Source organism: Coturnix japonica, chromosome 23 (assembly GCF_054131305.1).
Source record: "Coturnix japonica strain WE chromosome 23, WE-NBRP24, whole genome shotgun sequence".
Lineage (NCBI taxonomy): Eukaryota > Metazoa > Chordata > Aves > Galliformes > Phasianidae > Coturnix > Coturnix japonica.
In genome coordinates, this window is record NC_140685.1 from 6,359,324 (window position 1) to 6,384,849 (window position 25,526).

The 25,526-nt window shown below is 49.9% G+C and overlaps 1 protein-coding gene and 1 long non-coding RNA gene across 6 annotated transcripts in view; one reads left to right on the forward strand and one right to left on the reverse strand.

Annotated features, from left to right (window-relative positions):
• The window catches only part of LOC107322215 (uncharacterized), a 147,336-nt gene that overhangs the window by 88,306 nt on the left and 33,504 nt on the right, over nt 1-25,526 (forward strand). The window contains exon 1 of one of the 5 annotated variants that reach the window (XR_014936649.1): nt 14,150-14,550. The exons of 3 other annotated variants lie outside the window; for them this stretch is intronic. This is a non-coding gene — a long non-coding RNA (uncharacterized LOC107322215). Of the gene's footprint in view, nt 1-14,149; nt 14,551-25,526 lie in introns of those variants that run through there. One more of the 5 variants, XR_014936650.1, reaches the window with a different exon arrangement.
• On the reverse strand, nt 9,902-13,020 carry SOX9 (SRY-box transcription factor 9). Its single transcript, NM_001323233.1, is given in 3 exon segments — nt 9,902-10,745; nt 11,185-11,438; nt 12,309-13,020. Coding segments are annotated over 3 exon segments (1,488 nt in total). The 5' UTR covers nt 12,740-13,020; the 3' UTR covers nt 9,902-9,942.

Sequence of the window (25,526 nt, forward strand, 5' to 3'; positions counted from 1 at the left end):
GGCAGGTCAGCCCTGCTGCCAGCCCGGTGTGTCTGGGGGCAGGCAAAGCAAACATAGTGCAAGCTGCAGCTGGGAACCAGTGCGACCTCCCCAGCCCACAGCATCCGCTGGGTGCTGCAGCACTGGTATTTGTGCTGCTGTCTCTGTGAGGGTTCAGAGCCCCGGGGATGGCAGAGCAAAGTGGTGCTGCCATAGTTCCTGCACCAGTATGCACAGATTGTGGCTCTGCCATTGGTTTTAGGGTGGTAGCAGTCACCCCTTGGCTGAGCTTGTTAATTTAGAGAGGGTAGAAGCAGAAGAGAACTCAGGGTTTGAAGCAGTCTCTCCCCAGCTGTTTTCCTCTCTGCTCTCCTGCAGGAAAGATGATGTAGTGGGAGGCTGTACTAGCACACAAGGCCCTGTGGGACTGTTAATGAGTGTCAGATCCTTTAACGACCCACTCATGTATTAGGTGGCCCTTGCAGGTGGGTTAATGGCTGAAGTCACTGCTCTTTGGACCAGTGTAGGTCTGCAGGGTTGGCCCTTTCAGCCTCAGAGTAATGGCACAAGATGGGGACGGGGCCATCCCTCACCTTCACCCTCTCCCCTTCCTCATGCCTGGATGCTTTGGAAGCCGCTTTTTAAATGTGCTTCTGACTGATGTGAGAGCAGGTGAATTCCCAAGGCGAAACCATAGAGTGGAGCTCAGCGATTAATGATTAAACCTGGGGCACCTCCGAAACTTCCCAACTACCTCCCTGAGAGTGCAAATGCTGTGAGTCAGAGTGCTGCAAGGATCCTGCCCTGAGGGATGCCTGCAGGGTTCAGAGAAGCTGTGGGTATCATGAGGAATGCTTGGAGAGCTCAGGCAAGATGTACTCCTGGGCACTGGGAGCCTCCCCTGAGTACATGTTGTGCTTGCAGAGCCATCCTTCACTGAGCAGGGTGCTGTTGGTCAGGACTGGGAGGGCTGTGGAGGGGAAGAGATGTAGAAGGAGAGATGCTGGAGATGGGATCCTCCTCTGGGCTGTCTCAGGCCAAGCTTTCCACTTTTCCTCCAACCTTTATTGAGCCTCTTTGGCAACTAGGATGAGCAGAGAGGCAGAGCACGGCAGAGATGCTGATTTAGCACTGATGATGTGGAAAACCATTCAGTGGCTGTTCAGAGAGGGGTTTGGAATTCATTGTAATGAGCAGAAAGTATCAGAGAGCAACGTGAAGGCCAGGGGGCATGTGGGTGGCTGGGAGCTTTCCTTGCTGAGCTGTAAGGGCAGCCCAGCACCCATCCAATAATTAAAATCTCAAACCCGTGCACAGTCCGGTTTGCCTTGGCTAAAACCAGTGTGAGAAACTTCCTTGCTGCATTTCTGTGTCGTCCGGGCTGAAGTGTTGTCATCCGAGGCTGCTTTGCATGACAATGCGCTGGGCTCTAATTATGCACAAGGATGCTAATAGGCACAGAGCGTGCTGGATCTCCATGGGAAAACTATCTGTTTGTGAGGGGCTGGGAGGGGGGAGGAAAGAAAAAGAAAATCCACCCAAACAAAATAAACCATGACAGTTTGGGAAGGGAGGAGGAATGGGGGAGAGGAGAGGGGATGGGGGAAGGCGAGTATGGAGCTAATAAGGCTCAGTTTAGGCTGTTTACATGGTCTTTTTCTCCCTGCTAAGGGACACTCCTATGGTGCTGATAATCTGCCATGATCTTGTGTTGGGTGAAGCTGGATCTCTTATTTGTAATTATCAAACAGGAGCAACAGCTCCAGCACCCATTGGTCCCACTTATTGTACTGCAGTAGCAGAGAAATCATTGCTTCACAACTGAAGAGAAGGCAGCTGGAAAGTCAGGTCTATATCTAGGGCTCACTTAGAAGCTGCTCTTCCCAAGGGGAATAGCATTCTTTTTCTGAATGCCGTTTTGATTTTTTTTCTTCCTATGTTATTTATGAGAGTATTTTGCAAAGGGAGGGGTATGGGAGCAAGGGAGCATCGTCCTTTGTGTCCTCCTGAGTCCTCGGGGCATCAAGTCCACTTGCTTGAGAAGGCTGAGGTAGCACTGGAACGGGGAGTACTTGGAATGGCCATAGATAGAGCAGCATGAGCTTTCCAGGTCCATAGCATGACAGAAGGGATGACTGTGGGAATGTGAACCAGGTAAGGAGGGCACTGGGCCCTAGGAACCCAGTAGGGTAGTGGTAGAGCAGGTTGGATCTTGAGGACTTAGGTTGGCCATCTTTAGGAAAGCAGACAAAATCTGGGGCTGTGTGGAGCTGTGGAAGGAAGCTGCTGACCACACACTTGACACCTGCCATGGTGTGAAAATGTGTGACAGATGCCTGGATGGAGGCTGCTAAGTGCAGTGCTGCCATTAACCCTCATTAAAATGCTCCCTCACTTAGTGAATGCAAAGAGCATTAAGGAGCCAGGTGCAGTAGTCTGAGGAGCTCAGACCTTTCACTCTCAGTTGGTGTTGATGGAGTCATCTGGCTTTAATGATATTGGCATTACCTGCTCTGTTGGTGTTTAAAACAGGGGATGGATGCTTAAAGGGTTTATTTCTGCTTTTTCTTCCTAACCTCCCTGTGTGCTGCAGAAGTCCTGAGTGAGTGTGTATCTGTGGGTAAGGCATGCTGTCACTGTGCTGGGTGGATGGAAGCTGCTCTGGGAAGGCTCTGGAGATCCTATCAGTAATCTCAACAGTCAGGACTGAACCCTGATGATCTTGAGTCTTATTAGCACAGTTGAACATCTCATGATTAGAATGGGTTCATCTCAAGTCTTTCCATGCTGTTATCTCTGTTTAAGAGAGATAGTTTGTCTTTCCTGTTCTTCCAGGAGAAGCTTGGTCTCCAAATGGTTTCAGTACTCTATGTTGCCATGAAACATCTCACCAAGGAAGGGATGAGAGATAGGATTGCCCTGGTGCCTGGCTAGTAGAACCTGTAGGATCTACTGGGCTGGGTGTCCCTCTGAGCTGGCAAAGCTTCCCCATGCCACAGTAGGGATACTGGGCTCAGAGGAGCCAGCAGCTCCCTGGAAAGCACCCTCCTGCTACCTGAGCACCACTGCAGAACCTTCCCCCTAAACATAGTATGTGCCATCGTGACGCCAATGAGCTCAATGGCTTTACATGGTATGATGGAGAGGAAAACTTGAGCCTGACTTGCTCCAAATTGTTGGGGACTGGGGGAGGGAAGGGAGGGCGTAAACATCCAAGTTTGGAAAAATAATTATCTGCGAATGAAAAACTCTGGGTTTTACCCTGAGAAAAAGGGGATAGACAGCCTGACAGACCTGATGACAGACTGAGTTCGAAAGCACCCTGGCCCCACAGTGCGGAGAGATGCCTTATTGTTTGATCTGGCTGTGAGACAGATTAGCAGCCCCAGGTGGAAAGTCATAATCTGCATTTAAATGGGCCGGTTATAAAAGGTAGGGAGCCCAAGAGCCCGCAGCATTATGCTGTGTCTTTAGGACTCCGTAATCTCTCTTTATTTTCTCCGCAGTCTGACCTGGGGGCACAGTTTCTAATTACCAGGTCACCCTGCTAATATTGTCATTTCCAGCCAGTGGGTGTGAAACCATAGCAACACCACATTTGCTTCCAAGTTTCTAGAGGAATAAAATTTGCCTTTTAATCACAGAAAATGACTGGTTGTCTCCCCAGCCCCCCAACTTACTCCTCACTAAAGGCAATTTGCTATTGGGGCTTTTTCCAAGATATTCCAGAGCGGTCTATTTGGAAGCTTCAAACCAGTGACCAAAGCTTTGGTCTATGGGCTGGTAGGCTCCCAGTGGGTTGGTCTGAATCACAGAATCATTAAGGCTGGAAAAGATCACTAAGATCATCAGGTCCAACCCATCACCCATGTCTGCATACCAAAGCCTCACATAATGCAATTGCCCTTCACCAAAGAAACCCCAAATTTTGTTCATAGGATGACATTTTGCCTTCAAAGTGTTGCAGGTGAGCTGGCCAAAGAGAGAAGGAAGAGAAGGGTTACAACAGTGAACTTGGGAGTTGGCCTCAATGACCCTTATTGGTTCCTTCCGATTTGGGGTTATTCTGTGGTTCTAATCCTTATCTCTCAATAGCCAGAGCAATACCCACATGAGGTTGTTATGAGCCAAGATTATTTTGTCCCCTCAAAGTAAAGAATAAAACTGAACTGGGATGAGTCAGCATTGGAATGTGGGGATGTCCACAAGGATGCGCTGGAGGCTGCCCAGTGAGAATGGAGGTCATGATGGAGTGAAGCTCTGCTCCATAGCACCTGATGCTGCAGCTCTATGCTGCACACAGCCTGGGTTTCAGAAGCAGTTTGTGACTCAAAGCGAGTCAGACGTGAACTGGAATCACATTGTAAGGTGATTTTCCAGCTGACAGGAGTAGGTTAATTGTAAACTGTCTACTGAAGCTTTAAAACTCCTGTCCAACCGTATTATTAGCAGTTTAAAATTTATGGAGTGAGACTTTGCTTGGTGATAGTTGGTTTGTGCCCAGACAACGTGTGTAATTAATCCCCACACTGGGGGAAGGAAAATCAAATTTCAACCTTTTTTTTTCTTTCCCTTTGGCTCCTCTTGGGGTGTGCAGGGGATCCGGCTGGGCTGCAGGAGCACAATGGGGAGCAGCCAGGTCATAAGAGTGAGAAATGTCACTTTGCAGTGAGGGGAACTCTGGGCTGGAGAATGAGAGAGTCCCCTGAAATAGCAGGTGAGCTGGAGCTGGGGTCTGGGATCAGATGCTATTATTTGGGTTTGACTGGGGCTGGAGCCCACTCACTGCAGGAGGTGGGACCAGGACCCTTGTGCTGCCCCTTTTCTCTGCAGCTTTGGCTCCAGTTGGCTCATGGACAACCCCATGTTCTGCAGACTATGGGTTGCCCCAGGTCAGAGCTATGGCCTTGTTAAAAGTGCCCTTAATTCCCAGGTTGAATGGCTGCATCTGTCTGGCTGCAGTAGCCTGGGTTCCCCCTCTCTGTTACTACATTTGCTCCCTGTGCAGTGGCTGCAGCGCTTGTGAGCTCATGGACTTAACCCTCAGACCTTCCCACTGTAAACTGTTTTACTCTCTGAAAGCTGAGAGCAGCTCCCAGGCAGCTAATTAATTAGAAACGTGGATTCGGAGGCTTGTTTCCCTTCCCTCTGTGTAGCTGCTGTTATTTCTTATTTCAAATGACTTTTTTATTGAGCGTCTTATAAACATGACTCTGTTTTAATGGAGAAATTGCTCCCCTCCCACCTTGGGCTTTATAAACAGCACATCTCCAAGCTCAGCTGCTCCTGATGCTGTCAGCCTCTACATGTGTGTGTGTGCATGGATGCACACACACACATGCAGAACTAAAACAGGAGTTTGGTCATGGGTTTGCTGAGCAGCTCGGATCCAACCAAGCTCCAGTTGACTTCAATAGAGCCCTGCCTGGTTTATGAGCCTTCGGAGCACAGCCTGAGCAGGGGCAGCTTGTATAACGGCCGTGCATGATTAGTGCTTGTATTACAATAGCACTTCAGGACCCCAATTGCGGCTCAGCGCCCCATTAGAGTAGTCCTTGTACAAACACGTCATAAAGACATGGGCTCTGACCCAAGCAGCTAACAATTGAGGTCTTTATAGCCCCCGAAGCACCTTAGGATCAATTATTTCTATTACAGTAGCACTTACGGCATGTCTGTGCCCACGCTGCGCTGTCTGTGGGCTGTGCTGGGAATCTGGGGAGCTGCAGGCTTTGCTGGTGGACCTGTGAGTGATGTTTAGTACTGAGGAAAATTGCTGGGGGAGCAGCAGGAGAAGGTGTGGGAATTTAGTGCTGTTAGCATGGCCCTGGATGCAATGGGTGCTGCACACCCCACTGCTCCAGTATTGAGCTGGTGCTGCAAGCCTTGTGCTTGTGGGTGCAGGAGAAACCCTTGCAGGCAGGTGCAGCACCTAGTGAGGCTGAGCAGTGGGATGGGGGACCAGCAGTGGCTGTGTGTCTTGCAGCACTGCATGGTGCAGGCTGCCTCCCCAGGACCTGCTCTCTGAGCAGTGAGCTGCTCCAGTTCTCCCTGAATCCCCATCCTTACCTGTATCATGCCCATGTCACTGTAAGCCTGGGGTTCTGCTGAGATATTTAAAGGGTATTTTTCATATTTTCCCTAATTCCTTGGACCCGTTTATGCTTTGTGCTTTACCTATTCCAGATGGGTTTATCATTGCAGCAGTACTCCAACCATCCCAGCCAACTTTGGCTGCAGTTGGGAGGGATGGCAGGCTTCATTTGTGCCCTCTGGGGTGGGCACAGCTCCCTCCCTAAGGCTGGGATGCAGGGGAAGCCCAGCTCGCTGCTTTTCCTTTGACATATAAATCTCCACCCCATTTAACTGCCTGCTCCCTGGAACTGGGCCCCAAGAAAGGGAAAAAGAGAAACCCCAGCAAAACTCACTTGCCCAGCACTGCTGTGATATATCACTGCATCCCAAGTGCTGCAGCTGGGCAGGAGCTGTGGCTGCCGGCGGGATCCCGGCTCACAGCTGGCTGAGATCTCTCCTCCTCTCTGGGAGAAAGCCCCGGCTTTAATTTGATGTCAACATGAACAGCTGGCTGAGGAAATGCAAATCGCAGCTCTGCTTCTCAGCAGCTGACACCGCTGCAGGCGGGCGGGCTGCTGAGCTCAGGGAGCTGCATGTGGCTGGGTGGGCGCAGAGCTTGGTGTGATGGGTGCTGTAGGGAGCTGAGCTCCAGAGATTCCTAAGAGAAATCCTTATAAGTTCATAAAAGTACATAGAATTTCTTAAAAATTCTTAAACATTGGCTTATTTTTTGCAATAGTACAGCAGAACTGCCAGTGCACATCTCATCCCTGTGCTGCCCACTGCAGCCACAGCACTGTGCAGGAGCCAGGGGGCCTCTGGGGGTGCCCCCCACCCTGCCCTGCCCTGCAGCTGTGCCGCTCCCTGCCCTGCTGCCTCTGAACCCGCCGTGCAGCATTGCACATCTGTCCTGCACCCGGCTCTGTTATCTGCAGCGGCTCAAACCTGCCCTGCAGCATTGTAAGAGTTCCCTTGGATTCATTTATTTATTCCCCCCCCCCCTTCTAACCACTCCTCCTGCTCTGCTTTCTAGCACAAAGTGCCCTGAAGCTGTGTAGCTTTTGTAGCATTATTTTTTTGCTCTGGGTGCCCCCAAGTCCCAGCTAGGGGGACAATGTGTGGGGGTCAGGAGCTCAGTACTGTACAGGGACCCGGCTCTGGCTCTGCTCTGAGCACGTTGCAGCCCACACCATAAGTAAACAGTGCCGAAGTTATAGGTCCGGGGTTGGGTCATGAGCTTTGCTCTTTTGGTTTGGTGTGAGGAGGATTTCCCCAAGTTGTTTCTGGCTGGAAGGTGGGATCCAGCCTCCCTCCCCCCTCTGGAGCTGTGCACCTCTAGGGGTGTTTCTCAGCTTCTTGCTGGGCTGCATCCCAACACACCTGCATAGGCATCAGGAAGGCAATGGTGTTGTGTTAATAACCCAACTTTCAGGCTCCGGTGGGTGAGGGGGAACCCAATGTGTTCCCCCCCAGCGTGGGGCTTGAGTGATGCTGACCCCAACGAATGTGCAAAGTCAGTGAATCCCTTTTGGTTAATTGGCTTAAGGGCTGCTGGTAACAGGAGTCAGGATGGTAGGACACGCAGTGGCTTTGCACTGCAGGAGCCATGCAGGGTTGTGCAGAACCCCTTTGGGGCAGAGGGGAGGAGCAGAAGTGGGTGCCACCCCATTGCACTGCGCCGTTCAGGGGTCATTAATGAAGTTTTCCCTGTGCTGTTCCCCATAATACACCCCAAATGCTGTAGGATGGAGATGCGGGGTTTGGGACTGTGCATGCTTGGAGCGGTGGTGTATCTAACTGAGTTAGTGGTGCATCTAACTGAGCCTCCTTGGGAGGCTGTTAATAAATCAGACACCAGTGGGGGGTTTTTCACTTTTAATACAACGTATATTTATTGCAAACAATAATATACAAAACAAAAACACCCAAAAAAAAGGTAAGTTTCACAAAGAGGAAGATCTTGCAACCAAAACCAACTTACCTAGAGACAAAAATATGATTTAAGTGACAGGTCTTTTTAAGTTACAGAAATACTTTAACAAAAAAAAAAAACAAACCAAAAACAAAAAACGAACAACAAAACCAGATCTGCTTTTATACAGAAATAGAGAGATGCCGTATGATAAGAGTGCTTTCAGATTTCTCCTACTGAATCCCTACGAAAACAAAAAGTTAACAAATATATCATTATTATTATTATTATTATTATTTTAAATTAAAAACAAAAGAAAGTTGGCTGTCTTTTTTAAAAAGCAATCCTTAACCGTTCAGCCACAGCTTCACCAAAGTCCACACAACCCCCCCCTACCCCAGTGCTGCGCTGGGGGTGGAAGGCAGAGATGGGGTCTGGTTGTGTCCCATAGAGCTGAGGCAGGAAACGAAGGCAAATGATTCAGTGATGCGCTACATTTGCAATCTTCAGTTTGTCCGACATTTTTCGATAGGTCTGGAGGTTCTTTTTATTATTATTTTTATTATTATTATTATTATTTTCCAGTTTCTCCTTAAGAAAGCAAAATAAAAGGGAAGAGCGCGAGTTGGTCCAAACCGAGGACATGGATTCCAAAAAACAACAAAACGCAACAACAACAAAAGAATAGTAATAATAATAATAATAATAATAATAAAAGAATTAAGAGAGATAAATAAAAAGGACTGGTTACAGTTCTGACCATAATTTAACAGGCACCGTTACCTTCCCAACAACGCTCCCGCAACGTCATCACTCTTTGAAGGGACTTAAAATATAGAAAGGGAGATTTCTTTTTTTTTTTTTCCTCTTTTATTTTCTTATTAAATGGCGATTAAAAATTGCTCTTCTCGGGGAATAAACTCAGTCTCTGTTGACCCCTCTGGGGTCGGGGACCCTCACTGGGCTGTGCGCACAGAGCTGGGCTGACTGACCAGCACAGGGCTGCTTTAAGGCTTCTTCAGAGCGTTGGGTTTATATTTTTTTGCTGGTTTCTTTTTTTTTAAGGCTCAAGGTTGTGAAAAAATAACGACAAAAAATCTCCATCCGGACGCTCTTTTTTAGTTATTTCAGTTCTTTCTTTTTCCTTTTGCGTTACTCTCGAGTTAGAAAAATAGAAAACCTTTTTCTTCCCCATCCCTGCTGTGCTGAGCCTACGCAGCACCGATGGCAGCCAGAAGCACGTGGGCCCCGCTTTGCTTTTCTCTTTATTTTCTTCCTCTTATTAATTTCTTAGAGAGAAAAAAAAGGGACACTGAGCGATACAAAAATACCTCTGACCACACAAAAAACACCCCCCCAGCGCCGCCCCTGCCAAGCATTCAATTTGCATCTGTTGGAAAAATAAAGAGCATTTTTACCCCCTCCCCCCAAAAAACATCTCTACAAAATAGGTATAAATCCCCTCAAATTGGTAACGAATCATACACAGTACATACTAAAAAGTATTTAAAATAGAGAATATTTCCTCACAGAGGACTGAGCTTTTTCTTTTTTCTCCCCCCCTCCCAGCCCCATTTTTTATTTTATTTTATTATTTTTTTTAATTAACTGCTAAAAAAAAAATTTATAAACCAAAAAAAAACCAGCCCAAAACCCTCAAGAAACCCAACTCATCACCAATGTCCAGCAAACAGAGGGACACATCCAGCCCATGCCCACACATTGGGTCCCTGGGGGCTGGCACTGAGCTCTGGGTGCTGTGGGTGCTCCCCAGCACATTTTAACCATTATCTTTTTTTCCTCTTAAATCATCGTTTTTGATTTGTAAGAAAGGAAAGCCTGCCAGAAGTCCTCTGCTTTCACTGCCTTCTTTTACTCTTTTTTCCTTTCTCTTTTTTTGCTTTTTTTTTTTTCCTTCTTCTTTTCTTTCCTTTCTGATTGGTTTGTTTATTTATTTTATTTGTCTTCACGTGGCTTTAAGGCCGGGTGAGCTGCGTGTAGACGGGCTGTTCCCAGTGCTGCGGGCTGTGGGTCTGCGGGATGGAGGGCACCCCAGACGTGTCTGCAATGGGGGTGTACATGGGACGCTGCGTGGGGTTCATGTAGGTGAAGGTGGAGTAGAGCCCTCCGCTCTGCCCGGCAGCGTGGCTGTAGTAGGAGCCGGAGTTCTGGTGCTCGGTGTAATCATACTGCGAGCGGGTGATGGGGGGATACGAGGAGCCGTAGTGCTGCAGGTTGAAGGAGCCGTAGCCCAGCTGCTGTTGCTGCTGCTGCTGCTGTTGTTGCGGGGAGTGCTGCTGCTGCTCGCTGTAGTGGCTGGGGCTCAGCTGCTCCGTTTTGATGTGCGGCCGCTGTTGTGTCGGGCCCTGCTCACCGCTCAGTGCTGGCAGTGTGTGCTGCGCCGGGGGCTGTGCTGGGGGTTGTGGGGGCTGTGGCTGCTGTTTGGCCATCCAGGCGTGCCCTGCGCCTGCCGGAGAGCTGGCCGAGCTGCTGATGCCGTAGGTACCGCTGTAGGTGGTGACTTGGCCGTGGGTGGCCGGGACCCCCGGGTGGCCGTTGGGGGGCAGGTATTGGTCAAACTCATTGACGTCGAAGGTTTCGATGTTGGAAATGACGTCGCTGCTGAGTTCACCGATGTCCACGTCTCGGAAATCGATGTGGGGAGGTTGGCGGCCACCTTCTGCCAAAGGGCGGCCCTCGCGCTTCAGGTCCTGCTTGCCCGGCTGCTGAGCGTCCGTCTTGGGAGTGGTGGGGGGTGTAGGAGGGCCCTGTGACTGCCCTGCAATGGAAGGAGAGAACGTGAGTGTGACGGGGGGGGATTGCACTGGGCACCTCGCGCCCAACGTGATAATGGTGTTAATGGTTAACCCCATCCCTAAGGCTTGGGGAGGTGTGCAGATGCATAGGGGAATGCAAATATCTTCAGGTGCAAGGAATGAGAATGCTGGTGCTACAGGTGCCCATCTGTTGCACCAAGTAAAGAAAAGGGAATCACAACTTTGCATTTCTCATGGGTAGAGCAGGGTGGAAGCAGCATCAGGGGCTGGCACATGTGGGTCAGCACTTGTGGCACTGCTATGGGCAAGCCTGGTGGGCCCCTCCTCACTGTGCTTGTGGCTCCGTATTTCCCCTTACTTTCCTTATTTCCCCCGTACCCGCCGCCTCCAATCTCAGCCTGCTTTGCTGACCCCAGAGAGGGTGTGGGTTGTGACACCTACCTGAGTGCTCCCCTGGGGAGTGCACCTCGCTGATGCTGGAGGATGACTGTGGGGAGTCTGCCTGCAGCGCCTTGAAGATGGCATTGGGGGAGATGTGGGTCTGCTCGGAGCCCTCCTCCTGCTCCGACTGCCCGTTCTTCACTGACTTCCTCCTGCGTGGTTGGTACTTGTAGTCAGGGTGGTCCTTCTTGTGCTGCACCCGCAGCCGCTCAGCCTCTTCCACGAAGGGACGCTTCTCGCTCTCATTCAACAGCCTGAGTAGGATGGGGAAGGGAGAGGGGAACACAGTGCGGGGTCAGCTGCAGCTCACGGCAGGGAGCACAAGTGTTTCCCTCCACTCTGGCATTAACATCAGCCCCAAGCCTCTCCCAGTCCCCACAAACAGGGATGCAAACTCCCCCCTCTCCAGCACTGAACCCCCAGTCTGGGGCACGCACTGGTTGTCACCCCACATTTCAATGACCAAACGAGAGGTGTGAGCACCAGTACTCCCCAGCTCATCCCGTCCCTGGGCACTTTGGGTGACGGCTCTTGTGCCCGCTGCCAGCATCAGAGTTGCTCACCACTTTCTCCTCCTGCTGTGAATTTAGGATTCCCCTCCACCCCTCCTTTCTGCAGTCACACTCATTGCCAGCCAGGTGACTCACTTGCCTTCTGGTTTTCACCCCTCCCTGCCTTATTTTGGAAGGCAGAGGGCACCCAGCCACCCCTGGGTACCCCCTGAGGGTTGGCAGCTTTTGCCCCCTCCCCTCACTCTGCACAGAGCTGATGCAATCTAGGCCCATCGCTTCCCTTGCACATCACCAAGCGCTCCCCTGGCTGCAGCATGCGCAGGGCACGGCTCAAGCAGAATAAAACTTTTGCAGGAGCAGAGTGCAGCCCCAGGGATCTCCTTGCCCTGCTTTCCCCCCCCTCCTTTACCTGCTTTCCCTCTCCTATCCCAGTGAACAACTTTGCCAGCGCATACAAAACTTTGCAGCAACTTTTCCAGGCTTCCAACCATCCTCTCCCTCCTTTTCCTCTCTCCTCCTCGCGCCGCCACAACCGAAGCAAACTCATGAGGCTGCATCCCCCCCAGCATCCCTCCTCCCACCCCAGGGCATCTCTCCCAGCCCCCGGCTCACCTCCACAGCTTGCCCAGCGTTTTGCTGAGCTCGGCGTTGTGCAGATGCGGGTATTGGTCAGCCAGTTTCCTTCGAGCCGCCTGGGCCCACACCATAAAGGCGTTCATGGGACGCTTCACGTGGGGTTTGTTCTTGCTGGATCCATTCACCCGCACGGGCATGGGCACCAGGGTCCAATCGTAGCCCTTGAGCACCTGGCTCACAGCTTCGCGGATGCACACGGGGAATTTGTCCTCGTCGTTTTCCTTCTTCAGGTCCGGGTCGCCTTTGGGGAAGGTGTTTTCTTGAGGTCGGGTGTTCTCCGTGTCCGAGCCGGATCCGGAGGGACAAGGAGACCCGGCGGAGTCATCCGACATGGTGGGGCTGGGGGCGTCGGAGATGCATTTGTCCTGTTCTTCCGTCATTTTCATGAAGGGGTCTAGGAGATTCATGCGAGAAAATAAGCGGGCGGCTGAGGGGCGGGGAAGGGTTAAAAACAAGCAGTTAAACAGGGAGAGATGGAGCCTCCAGCAGCGCGCAGCCCGGCTGCGAGAAGGAGGAGAAGAAGCTGCAAAAAAAAAGTTTGCAAAAGTTTTTTTGAACGTTCAAGTCTTTCTCTTTCCCGACTCCTCCAAGACCGAAAATCAGAACCGAGCGGCGGAGAGGGGCAAAGCGAAGGAGAGGGAAAAAAGCGCAGGGCCGGGCGCGCCCCGCGGCTCTGCTGCGCGGCTCTGCGGCCCGCTCCGCGCTGCGGGAATAAATACTCTCCGTGGCGATTTCGGCTCGGCAGCTCTCCGCCAATGGGAGGCCGGCCCCCGGGGGTTGGCGAGCACGTTATTGGTTGTGGAGCCACCGAGGGGAGGAGCCGGAGGGCGCGCAACTATCGCGCAGCGCCGCGCGCAGGTTGCGGGAGAGCCGGGGTGGGGCTCGGGGCGGTGGGAGTCGTTCCGTTCCGCTTCGTTTCGCTCCGCCCCGACACCGGGTTCGGGCTTCCCAAGCGCCCAACTCCGTGCGCTGCGTGCCGGAGGGGTCCCCGCGGATCAGCGCGGAGCGGGGCCGAGCTCTGCCCGCAGCGTGGGGGGAGCGGAGCCGCGGGCGGTGCGAGCTGCCGTCCGGAGGGGGCGCCAAAGGCCGAGGAACGACGCGGGGCCGCACGGGGGCGGGGAGAGATGCGCGACCCGCGGGGTGGGGGGTGGGAAGGGGCTGCGCCGTACGTGGGGCAGCGGAGGGTGCGGGGAGCGTGGAGAGCACGAAATGCTCTTTATTCTTTTCCTTTTTTTGTTAGTACGAGGTCTCCCGGTCCATTCATTTGTTCTTTAAAGGTTCGAACTTTACTTTTCTAATGCTGTGATTTTGTGTTTAAAGTCCTTTTTTATTCATTTCCCCCTCCCCAAGTCCCTTCCCCACGGAGCGGCTCTGCGCTGCTGCTGCTGAGGCCATTCGGGAGCCTGCGGGGCTCATCGGCCATGCAGAGTTTTGCTAAGTTACTTGTCCGACTCTGATCATCGGAATCAAACAGCAGAAAGTGACTAAAAAAGCGCCGCAGCTCTTCGGGTTGTGTCTCCGTTGCAGGGTTATGTGTTGAAATACGTTCCCCTTATGGTGAATCATAAGACACGCGAGTAAAACTTATTACGGGATGCTGGAAGGGGGAGAGAAGCTGTTACCTGGATGGAGCGCGGCGCAGGACTCGCCTCGCTGGGTGTCAGGGGTGGGGGTGGAGATGCGCTGCAGCGCAGATGGGCGCTGGGAGCTGCAGGAGCTGCCCTCCTCCCGTCCGACCCGCTCTGGCTCCCGGTGCAGCCCACGCAGTTGTTGGTATCAGCCCGAGCCTTAAAGCTGGGGGCTTCGTTAACGCCGCTGCCATTGGCAGCCTTTGTCCTTTAGGGCAGGATCCGGCTCAGCCGGTGCGCATCTCTCATCCTTGTTTCGTGCTGCTGCGTTCGTAAGGGGATTTTCAAAGCGCTGGAAATGGCACGTGAAAAAAAAAAAAAAAAAAAAGAAAAGAAAAAAGAAAAAGAAAAAAAAAGGAAAAAAAAAAAAGAAAAGTTTAAAAAAATGCTTGGGAAAAAAAAAAAGAAAAAAAAAAAAACAAGCAAAAACAAAATAGAGCAAAAGGCAGCGGGGAAAGGAAAAGGAGCTCTGAATAAACGCATCTGCAAGCAATCTCCCCAGTGCACCCTGCTTGTCTTTTGCTATCTTGCCCCGAGACTTTTTTTGCTTGCAAACTGTGGGGGAGTAGTTATCTGTGGGGAGCTGGAAGGTAAGTGCTGTCCTATAAGTAAGTGCTGTCCTATAAGTGCTGTCCTGTAAGTGCTGTCCTATTTCCAGACCTTTGTCTGCAGGAGCAGAGATGGAGCGCGGGTGCCGGTGAGGGTTTCCTTCGGGAGCTTTTGGGCTTTTTTACATTTCTCTGCAGCAAAGAGAAGTGTTTCATAGTTTTTCATAGCGCTCCGTGTCGTTCCTTTGTGTCCCAGAGGAGATGTGCTGAGTTGTGTGGAGTTATTTGACAAAAGTAATCTCATAGGGGAGGATTTAGAAATCTTTTCCTTTGGCGATTTCAGCTCTCGGTCAGTGTAGGAGTGGAACTGAACCCTGCAGGTCTCCTTTGCTGCATGTGTTTGTGATGGGAGCATCCCGAATTGCTCTGGAAGGACACTGCTCTGAGCCCACAGCTGGAGCTGGGCAGCAAAACCCCAACCAGCAGCGAACCTGGAGGAGAAAAACGCGGTGACAACAGATTGCTCAGCGGCTCTGCTGCTGATAAATGCCAGAGCAACTTTGATGGGGTGAAAAGCATAAGAATGAGAACCTTTCTCGTTCCGTGAGTCCGTCTGCTAGAAGCGCCGCTGCCTTTTTTTGTTACCAAAGGATCTGCTTTAACAAAAGAAAGCAGTTCGACAAGTTTGAGCCATAAGCAAAAATGAAACTTAAAGGAGTTTTCCAGTTCTGTTATAGGACGTAATTTTATCATTTTGGAATTATTGCTTTTAATTCCTGTTGGTCGTGCTGTTTGGGCAATAGGGGCACGCTGGTTAAATCACGGTCGTGTTGCGAAGTGATGGGTGCCCTTTGTAGGTCAGGATGGAAGTTCCCTTTTCTTTGTGTAGAGTTTACGTTGTTTTATTGTGAGCGGTGAGCTCGGATATCAGGAAGGATTTTTAGCAAGGAGCCCATGGATTACAGACCTCATTCCATGGTTTTCCTCCCTTGTGCTCAATCAAATCATCCTATTTTAGGCAATGATCCCTGCAAGGCTCTGGGCAGGGAGTGAGGCAGAAGCTTTAGCAGCAAAGGGAACAGCAGCAGCCATGTGGGTGCACAGGGACTGTTTCTCTTAAGCTATATAAATGCCCTATATTAATAACATGCAACAGAGCGGTTGGGTTTTGTTCTTGCTCCTAAATGAGCTTCATTTTGTAGGTGATTTTTTGGGGGGCTTCATCCACCTTGCTGTGCCAAGGTTGCTGCTGCCCAAAACTTGCAGGTGTGATGGGCACCGGTGTTGTGGGGCAGGGGTGGTGTTGTCACCTGGCTCTTCTGACCTCACAGGGCTAATGTGGATGTCACCCGGCCCCTCTGTAAGCTTTGGGTTGTAGTGGCTGTCCCTAAGAACAGGTAGCCAGGATGCACCAATGCCTCTTTGTTTTGATATCAGAACTGTGTTGCCTACTGCTTGATGGCACAAAGTGCAGTGCCAGATAGGGTTGTGCCATGGAAGCAGCCTGGGGGGGCTACTGCTGTGTTTTGGGGCAGCTTTCAGCTGCACTTAATTGCAGTATAATTATCAGTCTCTTCTATAAAAGCCTCTTCCTCCCCAGCAAAGGCACTTTATTAAAAATGGGGGTTCTGCAGCACCCTACCCTGCATAGAACAGCTTCTCAATGAGTGTTTTTGCTCCATAACTGAGCAAAGCAATTGATATTTCTTCTCCATTGCAAAGCTGCAGCTGGGAAGGATAGAAGGGGAGGGGGATACAGCCCTGCCCGGTGGCACTTGGTGCCCTTTGGCACTGCACTCAATAAGCTTTCAATTTCCCAAACATTTCACGAGTACGAGTTGGGGTGTCCTCATCAGGAGGTCATTGTACTGAACGAAGAGCTTTAGCAAATTGGTGGTGAAGTTAGCAATTCATTTTGCAGGCGTAGCTCCGAATTGCTTGACGTGGTGCATTTGCATTATCGTTTTCAGTGTTTAGAAATCTGTCCCAATAACCCAATAATTCACAGCTGCCCTGGGCTGAGCTGCAGGCAACGCTGTGCTATGATTGAACACCAGATCGGGTTTGGGTGAGCTGCAGCTCAGGCTGGTTTCCCCCCTTTTTGGTGTGTAAGGTAACAGCCTTTGCGCTGACTCCCTGAAGATATTTGCTTTTACGGCCTCTATAATTCATGCCTGAAAATCCCATCTCGCCTCCCCGGATGCATTGGATAAAGCAAAAGAATTTCCAAAGTTGGGAGTGGAGAATCTCAGGGCAGCAGGGAATTGCTTGTGATTATTTCTATGGAGGGAGTGGGGTGGCACTGGTTGTTTGCCCACCTCTGTCGGCTGTGGCTGTGAAATCGTTGCACCTTCATTGAGGCCATGAAACAGCACCAGGGAAAGTGCTGCAGGCTTTTGGATCAGAGAAATGCTTTTTCCTCTGGAAAACTCTCCAAGTGCGAGAAAAGGAAGGGGAAAGTGGGGATTTCTTCCCTCCTTTTGGAGCCCAGAGCTGAGCACAGGGCAGTACAGGATGAGATTAACGCTGCTTGGCTCCCATGTAAGCACGCAGAACCCCGCCGTGGTGTTCTTCTGCTGCAGCTATAAAGTGCTGTGCACAGAGTTGTGCCTCACAAGTGCTTGTTTCTGGAGATGAAAGCGATGCGTTTCTTGTTTATTTCTTTATTTGCTCACAACTCTTGGCTCCAGGCTTTGCAAACGTCGGCAAATGGAAAATTTATCAGGCTTGGATAGAGGGGAATGGAAACACGCAAAAGGTGCTGAGTGCTTCTCCTTGTTGAGAAAGAGGGTAGTTATTATTGTTATTATTGTTATTGTTATTATTGTTATTTCTCCCCAAGATGCACCTTTATCTTGAATATCTTTATCTTCGGCTGCAGTTGGGTATTGCTGTTGCATGCTGTGGGTTTTCCATATTTTGGGGCTCCAAGGAGCAGCTGTGTCCCAACTCTGGTCCCCGTGGAGCTGATGCTCAGATGGGGGGACTCTGGGTTCAGGAGGGGCTCTAGTCTGTCCCCACATCCACTCCAGCAGCTCTGTGCACAGTCCCCAGTGGGTCACTGAGATAACTCAGTCCTGTTTGAATGACTTTGGGTGAAGTGATCAAAGCCAGAATCAAAGCTCAGGTATAACGAGCACAAAAGGTGCAGATTTCATTTACAGCAGCACCAAGCTCTCCTGTAAAGGACAAATGACCCTGAGCAAATGGTGGCTACAAGTTATCAGCATTGTCTTCTCCCTCTGCTTTTTTCTTTTCTTCCTATAAAAGAGCAGTGTCCCATACCACAGCCACTATCATGCTGTCTGTGCTCAGTGTCCTCCCAGGGTCCATCCACAGCCAAGAGTTGTGGTGCCCTCAGCATGGCATCCCCAAGACCCCCTCTCTTAAAGCAGTTAGAAGAAAGTTTGCTTTGAAAGACAGAAAACCCGATTATAGAAATTAAAAGCAATTTTCCCAACCCAGCTATAAATCCTGATGGATTCTGGTTAATGCATCTATTTTTTAGGTTTACTTGAGCTCAGCCCCGCTCGCTCCCATAAGCGGCTGTTCATTAACGTGCTGTGCAAATTGTACACCATGTTTCATAGTCACATACAGATAAATACATGGCAGTAATTTTAAACCTGCCCTATTATGTTTTCCAAGCAATAGTTCAAATTACGCAGCCCGGCAACAGCTTACAAGAAATCCATCAGAATTGGAAAGGGGAATAAAACTGCCATTCTCTCTACCTGTTTGTGCAGCTCCTTGCTAATGCAGGGAGAGCCCGACTGTTTATTTGGAGAAGTAAAGTTGTGGAAATATACTTGGAGGGTGTAATGTGGACAGCACGTGTTTCTGGGAGCTACCTGAAGTCTGCATCCTAATCGCTTGCAGATGTCCCTGGGTCACTGGTTTCCTATGGGCCAGTGCCCACCCCTCCCGAAAAGAGAGAAAAGAGGGGGTGGTGGAGATGGGGGCACCCGGCTTCTGGAACTTGTAAAGTTGTTTGTTTGGGCTGCTTCCAGCTCCCATCCCAGCGCCGCTCCTGAGTGATTTGGAAATCTAAGCTGCCAGGTCCATGTTGGGGTGGAACGATGATTTATTTGAAAAATAGAGAAATCTGCAACGGGATCGCGTTAAGTTTGCTCAGGGTGGGGAGTTTATTTGCATTGGGGTTATTTATGTTAAAAAAAAAAAAGGTAGTTTTCTCTGCCGAGCAATAAACAGGGATTTGTTTTATATACATGTATCTATCTAAACACAGACTCACGTATGCATGCACTCGCGTATACCGAAAATATGGCTGTCTTGCTGTTCCTCCCCTATGCCAAGTGCGTAGCTGTGTGCCTGAGCTCTGTATAAATATTTTATTTCACATATAACATAAATCTTTGGCCATGTCTGAGAATTTCGATGAGTTTTCCCCTTTCACTGCCCGCGTTGTGGTTCCCCATGGGCGGGCTGGGGACACCATGCTCTCCTTTCCATATGGTTTTGTGCCCATCACCACTCCCTCCCTGCCCCGCATTTGGGCATGGAGACACCAATACCGCGTTCCAGGTTCCCTGTTTTGGGCACATGCTTGCCCTGTTAGATGTGCCCAGCCGTGACGGGCAGGAGCAAACAGCGAGCACTTTGCTAACCCTCATGTAGGACATAGTTTTTCTGTTGGTGCTGAGGGTGCTCTGTCCTGGAAATGTATGTGTGTGTGTCGGGAGGGAGAGAGTGTGGTCTGGGCAGCTCATGGGCTCCTTTCCCAATGGGAAACCCATCTGAAGGCATTTTGAAGCTGCTCGCAGGGCAGGATGCACGCAGCCCTGAGCTCTTCCCCTTTGCCTGTTTCCTGCCCGTTTTGCCCCATGCTGATTCACAGAGCTTCCCTGAATAATAATAGTGCTAAAGGGTCGGGGTGGGATCTGCGGGGCTGACCCCAAGGCACCAAATCCAACACTGGTTTTTAATACCTATCCCAGAGCCAGAGAGAGGAGTGGGGTGCGCTGATTAATCTCAGCATCGCTATTTATTCCATAAACAGCAATTGCTTTATCAAGTTTGCTTTTGTTCAACGCTGATAATTTATCCCGTTTCCCTTCTGTTTTCATTTGCTTTATTTGCCTTCCAAACCTGAAGGAAGGGCCGTAGCTTACAGTTAAAAGAAAACACAGCATAACACTCATCACGTTAAAATTATTATAGCGAAGCAGAGTACGATAGAAAAACAGCAATCGGGAGGGCAGGGAGTGCTGGTTTTTCTGTCTACCTGTCTCTCCTATCTGTGACAGATGAGAAATATGCGCTGGCCATTTAGCTTGGCAAAAAAACATACTTTTTTTGCATGAACACGAGAAAAAAATCATCCTGCTGCTAAGTGGGGAAAGCTTATTCTGAGAAGAACACCATCCAGCTTGCAGTTTTTTTACCTAGAAATGTTTGCTATGTCTTAATAATAACACAGAAAGTCTCAGACTCCACGACAGAATATCATTATATTTTTCTGGTTTTAGGGGAAAAAACCCTCTTATAAATACGTCTCTGAATGGTGTATATATACCTTGGCTTGCACTTTAATTTGCTGTCAGTCTGAAACCACTCTTTATCGTAATCCCGGGTTCCTACTCATAACACACGAAGCGATTTTTGACTTTGAAGGCAGGGATGAAGACAGGTGCTCCTGCAGAACAGAGACAAAGTGCTGCTGTGCGGCACCCGCGATGGCAGCACTGTCTGGGAGACCCCAACCAAATGACATCCCCTATTTTTTTGGGGGGGGGGGATTTTTTCATTTTGAACATTAAATTCTGGATCCTCTGATGCAGAATTTAGGGCTCCAAAAGTTGGACTCAGAGCCGCACTTATCCAAAATAAACTCTGGCTGAAGAATAATATTTTAGCGGAGTAAATGAAAAGGCCGCAAAAGAAGCATCACGAAAACATACCTCCAAGTGGAGCACACTGTCCTGGCTCAGCACTGCCTTTATAGCCACTTATGCTGGAGAGCATGTCCTGGGAATTCGGGGGGAATCCGTGAGGGAAAGGACTTTTAATGTGGTGTTTTCCAACATAGCCCAGGTGCTCGCAGCCGCCCGTTGGGATCCCCCACCCTGGCTGTCCTCAGGTGGTTAACATTCTCCAAAATATTGATGGCAGTTACCTTTCCTGCCAGGTCTTATCGGAGTGGGCTTGAGTAGAGCTTTGGCAGTGCCTGAAAGGATGTATTGTTACCTTAAAAAAAAAAAGAGAGAGAGAGAAAAAGGAAAGAAAAAGAAGGGGGGGTTGGGGGGGTGGGGTGGAGAGAATGGGAGAAGAGTGAATGAGCCAAGTTTGGAAACAAAAGAAGGTTTGGATCCTCTGCCTGGATCCCGCTTGGCCCCGGGGGGGCTATGCACTGCAGCCTGGGCTCACAGTGTGCACAGAAAGTGGGTGTGTGTTTTTGACGGTGTCAAAGGTATTGGTTCTTTGGGTGTGTGGAGGCACGATGCAATACGCTGGTGAGAAAAAGAATGGTAATGTGAGCTTCTCCTGTATGAAACCTCAGAGAATCCATAGGGTTGAGGCCAAGCACCTGTTTTCTGTTGCCCTTGTAACTTGTTTAGTAATTTACTGAGCTCTGAGATTATCATTTGCCTTAAGTGGCTCTAAGACTGGTTTTCAGGTCCTGGTCCACCCCATATCATACTAAAGTGTGCCCTTTGGAAACAAGATGCAGCCCCCAAGAATCAGAGAATCATTGAGATTGGAGAAGACCACTAAGATCCCCAAGCCCAAGCCCAACCCATCCTCACTATGCCCATATCCACGTCCCTCAGTGCCACATCCCCATGGTTCTAGAACACTTCTGGGGGTGGTGACAGCCCCATTGTCTGAGCATCCATTCCACTTCATCGCTGCTCTTTTGGAGAGCAAGTCTTTCCTAACAGAAAGGGACAAATCTGAGATCTCCCAGAGCACCTGAAACCACACAGATAAGGCTCCCATTTTATTATTTTTTCTGTGTTGATGCAGTAAAAGGGTTGTATTTGGGGATAGAAAAAAAAAACCCTGAAGAAAATCCAATCCAGTTTGACTGGTCACGCAGCATTTGTGAAAGCAAGAGCTGGGAGTGTGAGACTGGAGGGGACCTCTGCCTGGATATTGCTTCTGAGCCAAACATCATTTTTAGGGCTGTCTGGGGGGATCAGTTCCCTGTCAGCCCCAGATGCTGATTAACTTTGAATGTCTTGTGCCTGGCTTTGCAGAGCTGGACAAAGAGTTGGCTGAGAGGATGCGTGGTGCTTTGCTGAAGTGCCTGTGCCCTCCTTGTGCCACATTGAGCAGAAGGCTGTTCTTACACAGCCACTCTAATGGCCTTCCAAAATGCACAGAGCTGGTGATTTGTGATTAAATATTTCCACAGTGTGTCCTCCTCCTGTTTCCTTCTATTCTATTCCCTTCTGTTTCCATGTGATTCTCTGCTTCCTTGTTCTCAGTGGAACAGGTTTGGTGCAGCCATGTGCATGCAGGTGGGATGGGTCTGTGCTGGTGCAGGAACAGAGTGTAGGCATTCATGTATTATGATTGAAGTGAGGCAGAGATATCAAAAGTGACCCAGAATCTCTTCCCCAGCCCAACTGCCAATACACTGGGATAGTTGGGAGATCCCTGTTGGACCTGGTGCAGAGAAGGACTGGAGGAAAAAAAGTGCATCTAAGGTTTCTATGTTTGTGAACTTGGCCTTGGCTGGATGAATTGGAGGTAACCAAGTCACTGCTGTAATCGTGCAGTGTTTAGAAAGGGATTCTGCATTTCCACAGTGATTCCGGTTGCTGCTCCTCTGTCCCTCCCACCACCTCCAGATTAAATTTCTAAGTGATCTGGTACATTAGGGTGAAATCAGTAGCTGATTAGCCAGCCTGCTTGGCTGCAATTGCACCTTTCAATATTAATTATCCACTCCTTGAATCTGATGGTATTGAGCACCTGCAGCAAGTGCTGCTCAGTGTTTTGCACTGGTGGCTGAGGGCAATGATTTAAAGGGACAAAGTGCCCATGAGCACAGCCAGCAAGCAGGAGCTGAGCACACATTTACAAATACAATTGATGAACAGGGTCGGTTGGTGCAGTGGTCTCAGCCTGTAGACCACTGGTCTGCTAGCACTGACCCATCTGTGCTCATCAAAGATCATGGGGGAGGATTTGCTTTGCATTGAAAGCAGCAAAGCTCAGAGCTCTGTGCCTACCCTGCAGGCAGCAGCTTTGCTTTTCTGGGTATGCTCCTGGTAAGCACAGAGGGGTTTGTGGGTGTGAAGATGTGCAGCTTAAAGGCTCTTGGGAACCTGCTGGGAATCAGCTGGGAAGAGATGCTCCAAGGCATCCTCTCCAGGCTCTAGTCCTCATCAGTTCTTTTGCAGGTGGAGGCAACATTTTCTTTTGCAGTTTTGGCCAGTGCTGGGCTGGGGGCAGCTCTAACCCTAACTCTGGCCGTGATGCTTGTGGTGGACCTGCAGTGCAGGGCTCTTCCCACCTCTGTGCAGGCAGGGCTTGGCCCCAGTGCTGCAGATAATGCAAATCCCACCTGCTCACACCAGCTGCATGCCTTGCTCCTGCTCTAACCGCTTGTCTGCATATCACAATGAACCTCAAGGCTCCTGCATAAAGTAATGCTTTATTATTATTAATAATAATAAGTGGAGGTAATTTGTGATTCTTGAAACTGGCCCAAGCCACCAAATTCAGATCAAGATCTGACTTCAAACTCTTGAATGTAGAACTTTGGGCAAGTCCCTATTTATAACATGGGACCAGTTGTGAAATTTGGAGATCAGCTCCTAAATCCCTTCCTCCCGAACTTTCAGGTTGGCTCCAGGCCAGCATTTAACCATTATGAAAACATCCCTAGTTAAGGGTGTGCCACCTGTCTTTTTTCTTATTAATTATGATGATCTTCAGGAGGGTGAACTGCATGACTGAGATCTGCAGGTAGCAGGTGATCAGAAGGGTTTGCTTGCAGGAGTGGGGTTTGTTATGAACACAGAATCATTAAGGTTGGAAAAGACCTCTAAGATCATCAAGTCTGACCCCAATCCATCCCCACTATGCCCACTAACCTTGTCCCTTTCCATGTCCTTTTTACATCCCCCACCTCCATTGGCTCCCTTCCTCTCCCTGACCACTTTCTGTCACAGAGCTCCATTCTTTAGGAGCTCTGTCCTTTCCCAAACAGGCAAAAAACGACCCAAAGTGTCTGTTTGTAATGAAGTTCTTAGACTGATCCATGTTACTGTCCCTGAACTGCGGAGTCGTGGCACATGGTGACATGGTCAGTGGGCATGATGGGGGTGGGTTGGGGTTGGACTCAGTGATCTTAGAGGTCTTTTCCAATCTTGATTCTTCTGATTCTATGATTCTATGACACAGAGCGAAACTGCACAACCATCCTTTGGAAATAGAGGCAAAAGTACGAGAAGCTTAGGTTGCATTTTTCCATGTGGCAGCTTTCAGCTTGGGCACCCAGCGCGCCCCTTGGCTCATCTGGACTTGTTAAGATCCAGCAAATGGTGTGGGGGTGAGTGAGACACTGAATGTGTGTGGGAGATGTCAGATGGGGTCTGCCCTGGTGCAGGCTGCCAGCAGCCTCTTTGGTGCCCACTGAGCGTGAGTCTCTCTGCAGGAAGCAAACTCCACCATTTGCAAATCTGCGTTCAACAGGTTTTTGCTATACTGGAGGGTTTGTGCCATTCAAAACCATCTAATAAGAATAATAATTTAAAAAACACACTCAGACCAACTGATTGACATTTTTATTAATAATTTTTCAAGACTGCGAGCATACAACCTCCCTCTTGTTCCCACAAGTGTGGGTGGGAAAGGGTTTGCAGCCCAGCCTGCACACCGGGTGCAGAGGTGGGATTCAGGTTGGCTCAGGCTGTGCTTGGCTGCAGCACAGCTCAGCTTCCAGGGCTAAGGAGGAGCCAAGCCAGTGGGAGCGTTCTCCAGCATCGTTTTCTGCCATTCACAGCAATTTTTATTTATATGTTTGCTTTTTCACATGCAGATGGCCAACATCAATGGCTCAGCCTGTGGTTTGCAACCCGCAACCAATCAGATCTTTGTGCTGCCTTGCCCACATCTACCTGGGCTGCTGCTACCACTGCAAAGTGGGCAGCTTATTCCAGAAGCTTCCAGCAGTAGGTTACTGGCTGTTTGCATCATAAACTAGTGTTTAAGGTGTTGTCATGGTCAGAGAGCAACTGCAAAAGGACATCCTAGGGTTTGTTTTATTTGGTTGGTCATTATTATTTTTTTTTCATATTTATCCCTTGTCATATAGCCATTTGGTATGTCAGTAGCCATGTTGGATTTTCCTGCCATACCCCGTCTCCATTTACAATGGCTGAGCCACTGGGAGGATGTTGTCTGCATGCAGGCTCCCTCTTCCATCCAAGATGGGTTTGGGCTGTGAGCTAGAGGGTAGGGCCCCAAAGGAAGACGTCAGGCCATGGAGAGCTGGCAGCCAAGCCTTGTCCATTGAGTTCGCAGTGAGAAGTGGCTTTTCCCCAGGCTGGTGACCATCCCACAGCCGGGATGGCACAGCCCAAGAGGGCTCTGCTGTGGGGGCTGCAGTGCAGAGCGATGGAGACCTGGCCTCCTCTTTACCATCAATGGGTTTTATTGTCCTACCAGGTTTTGCTCCAGCACTTAATTCAGCAGCTCCACTCATTTTGATGGGTACGTACATATATACCTTGGCACCTGGCTGCCGACACAGGCCAAACGGCGCTGTGCGACCCCAGCCAAAAAGCACAGGGCGAGGTAGGGAGGATGCTGAAAAATTCCTGCTTTGCTCGGGTGAAGTTCCTAGAATCTGTGGGGAGGTACAGGGTGAGCGCTGGCACTGCGCAGCCCCTGCCTTGGCCAGGGCCTTGAGAAACTTCTCAGCTTGACTTCGAACCACTCCGTAAAAATTCAGGACAAACGTTGGAGGTAAACTGCTAAATCAGGTCTGAAATCCTTTCCTCCGGAGTCAGATTCCACTCCCAGTCGTGTACACGGAACAT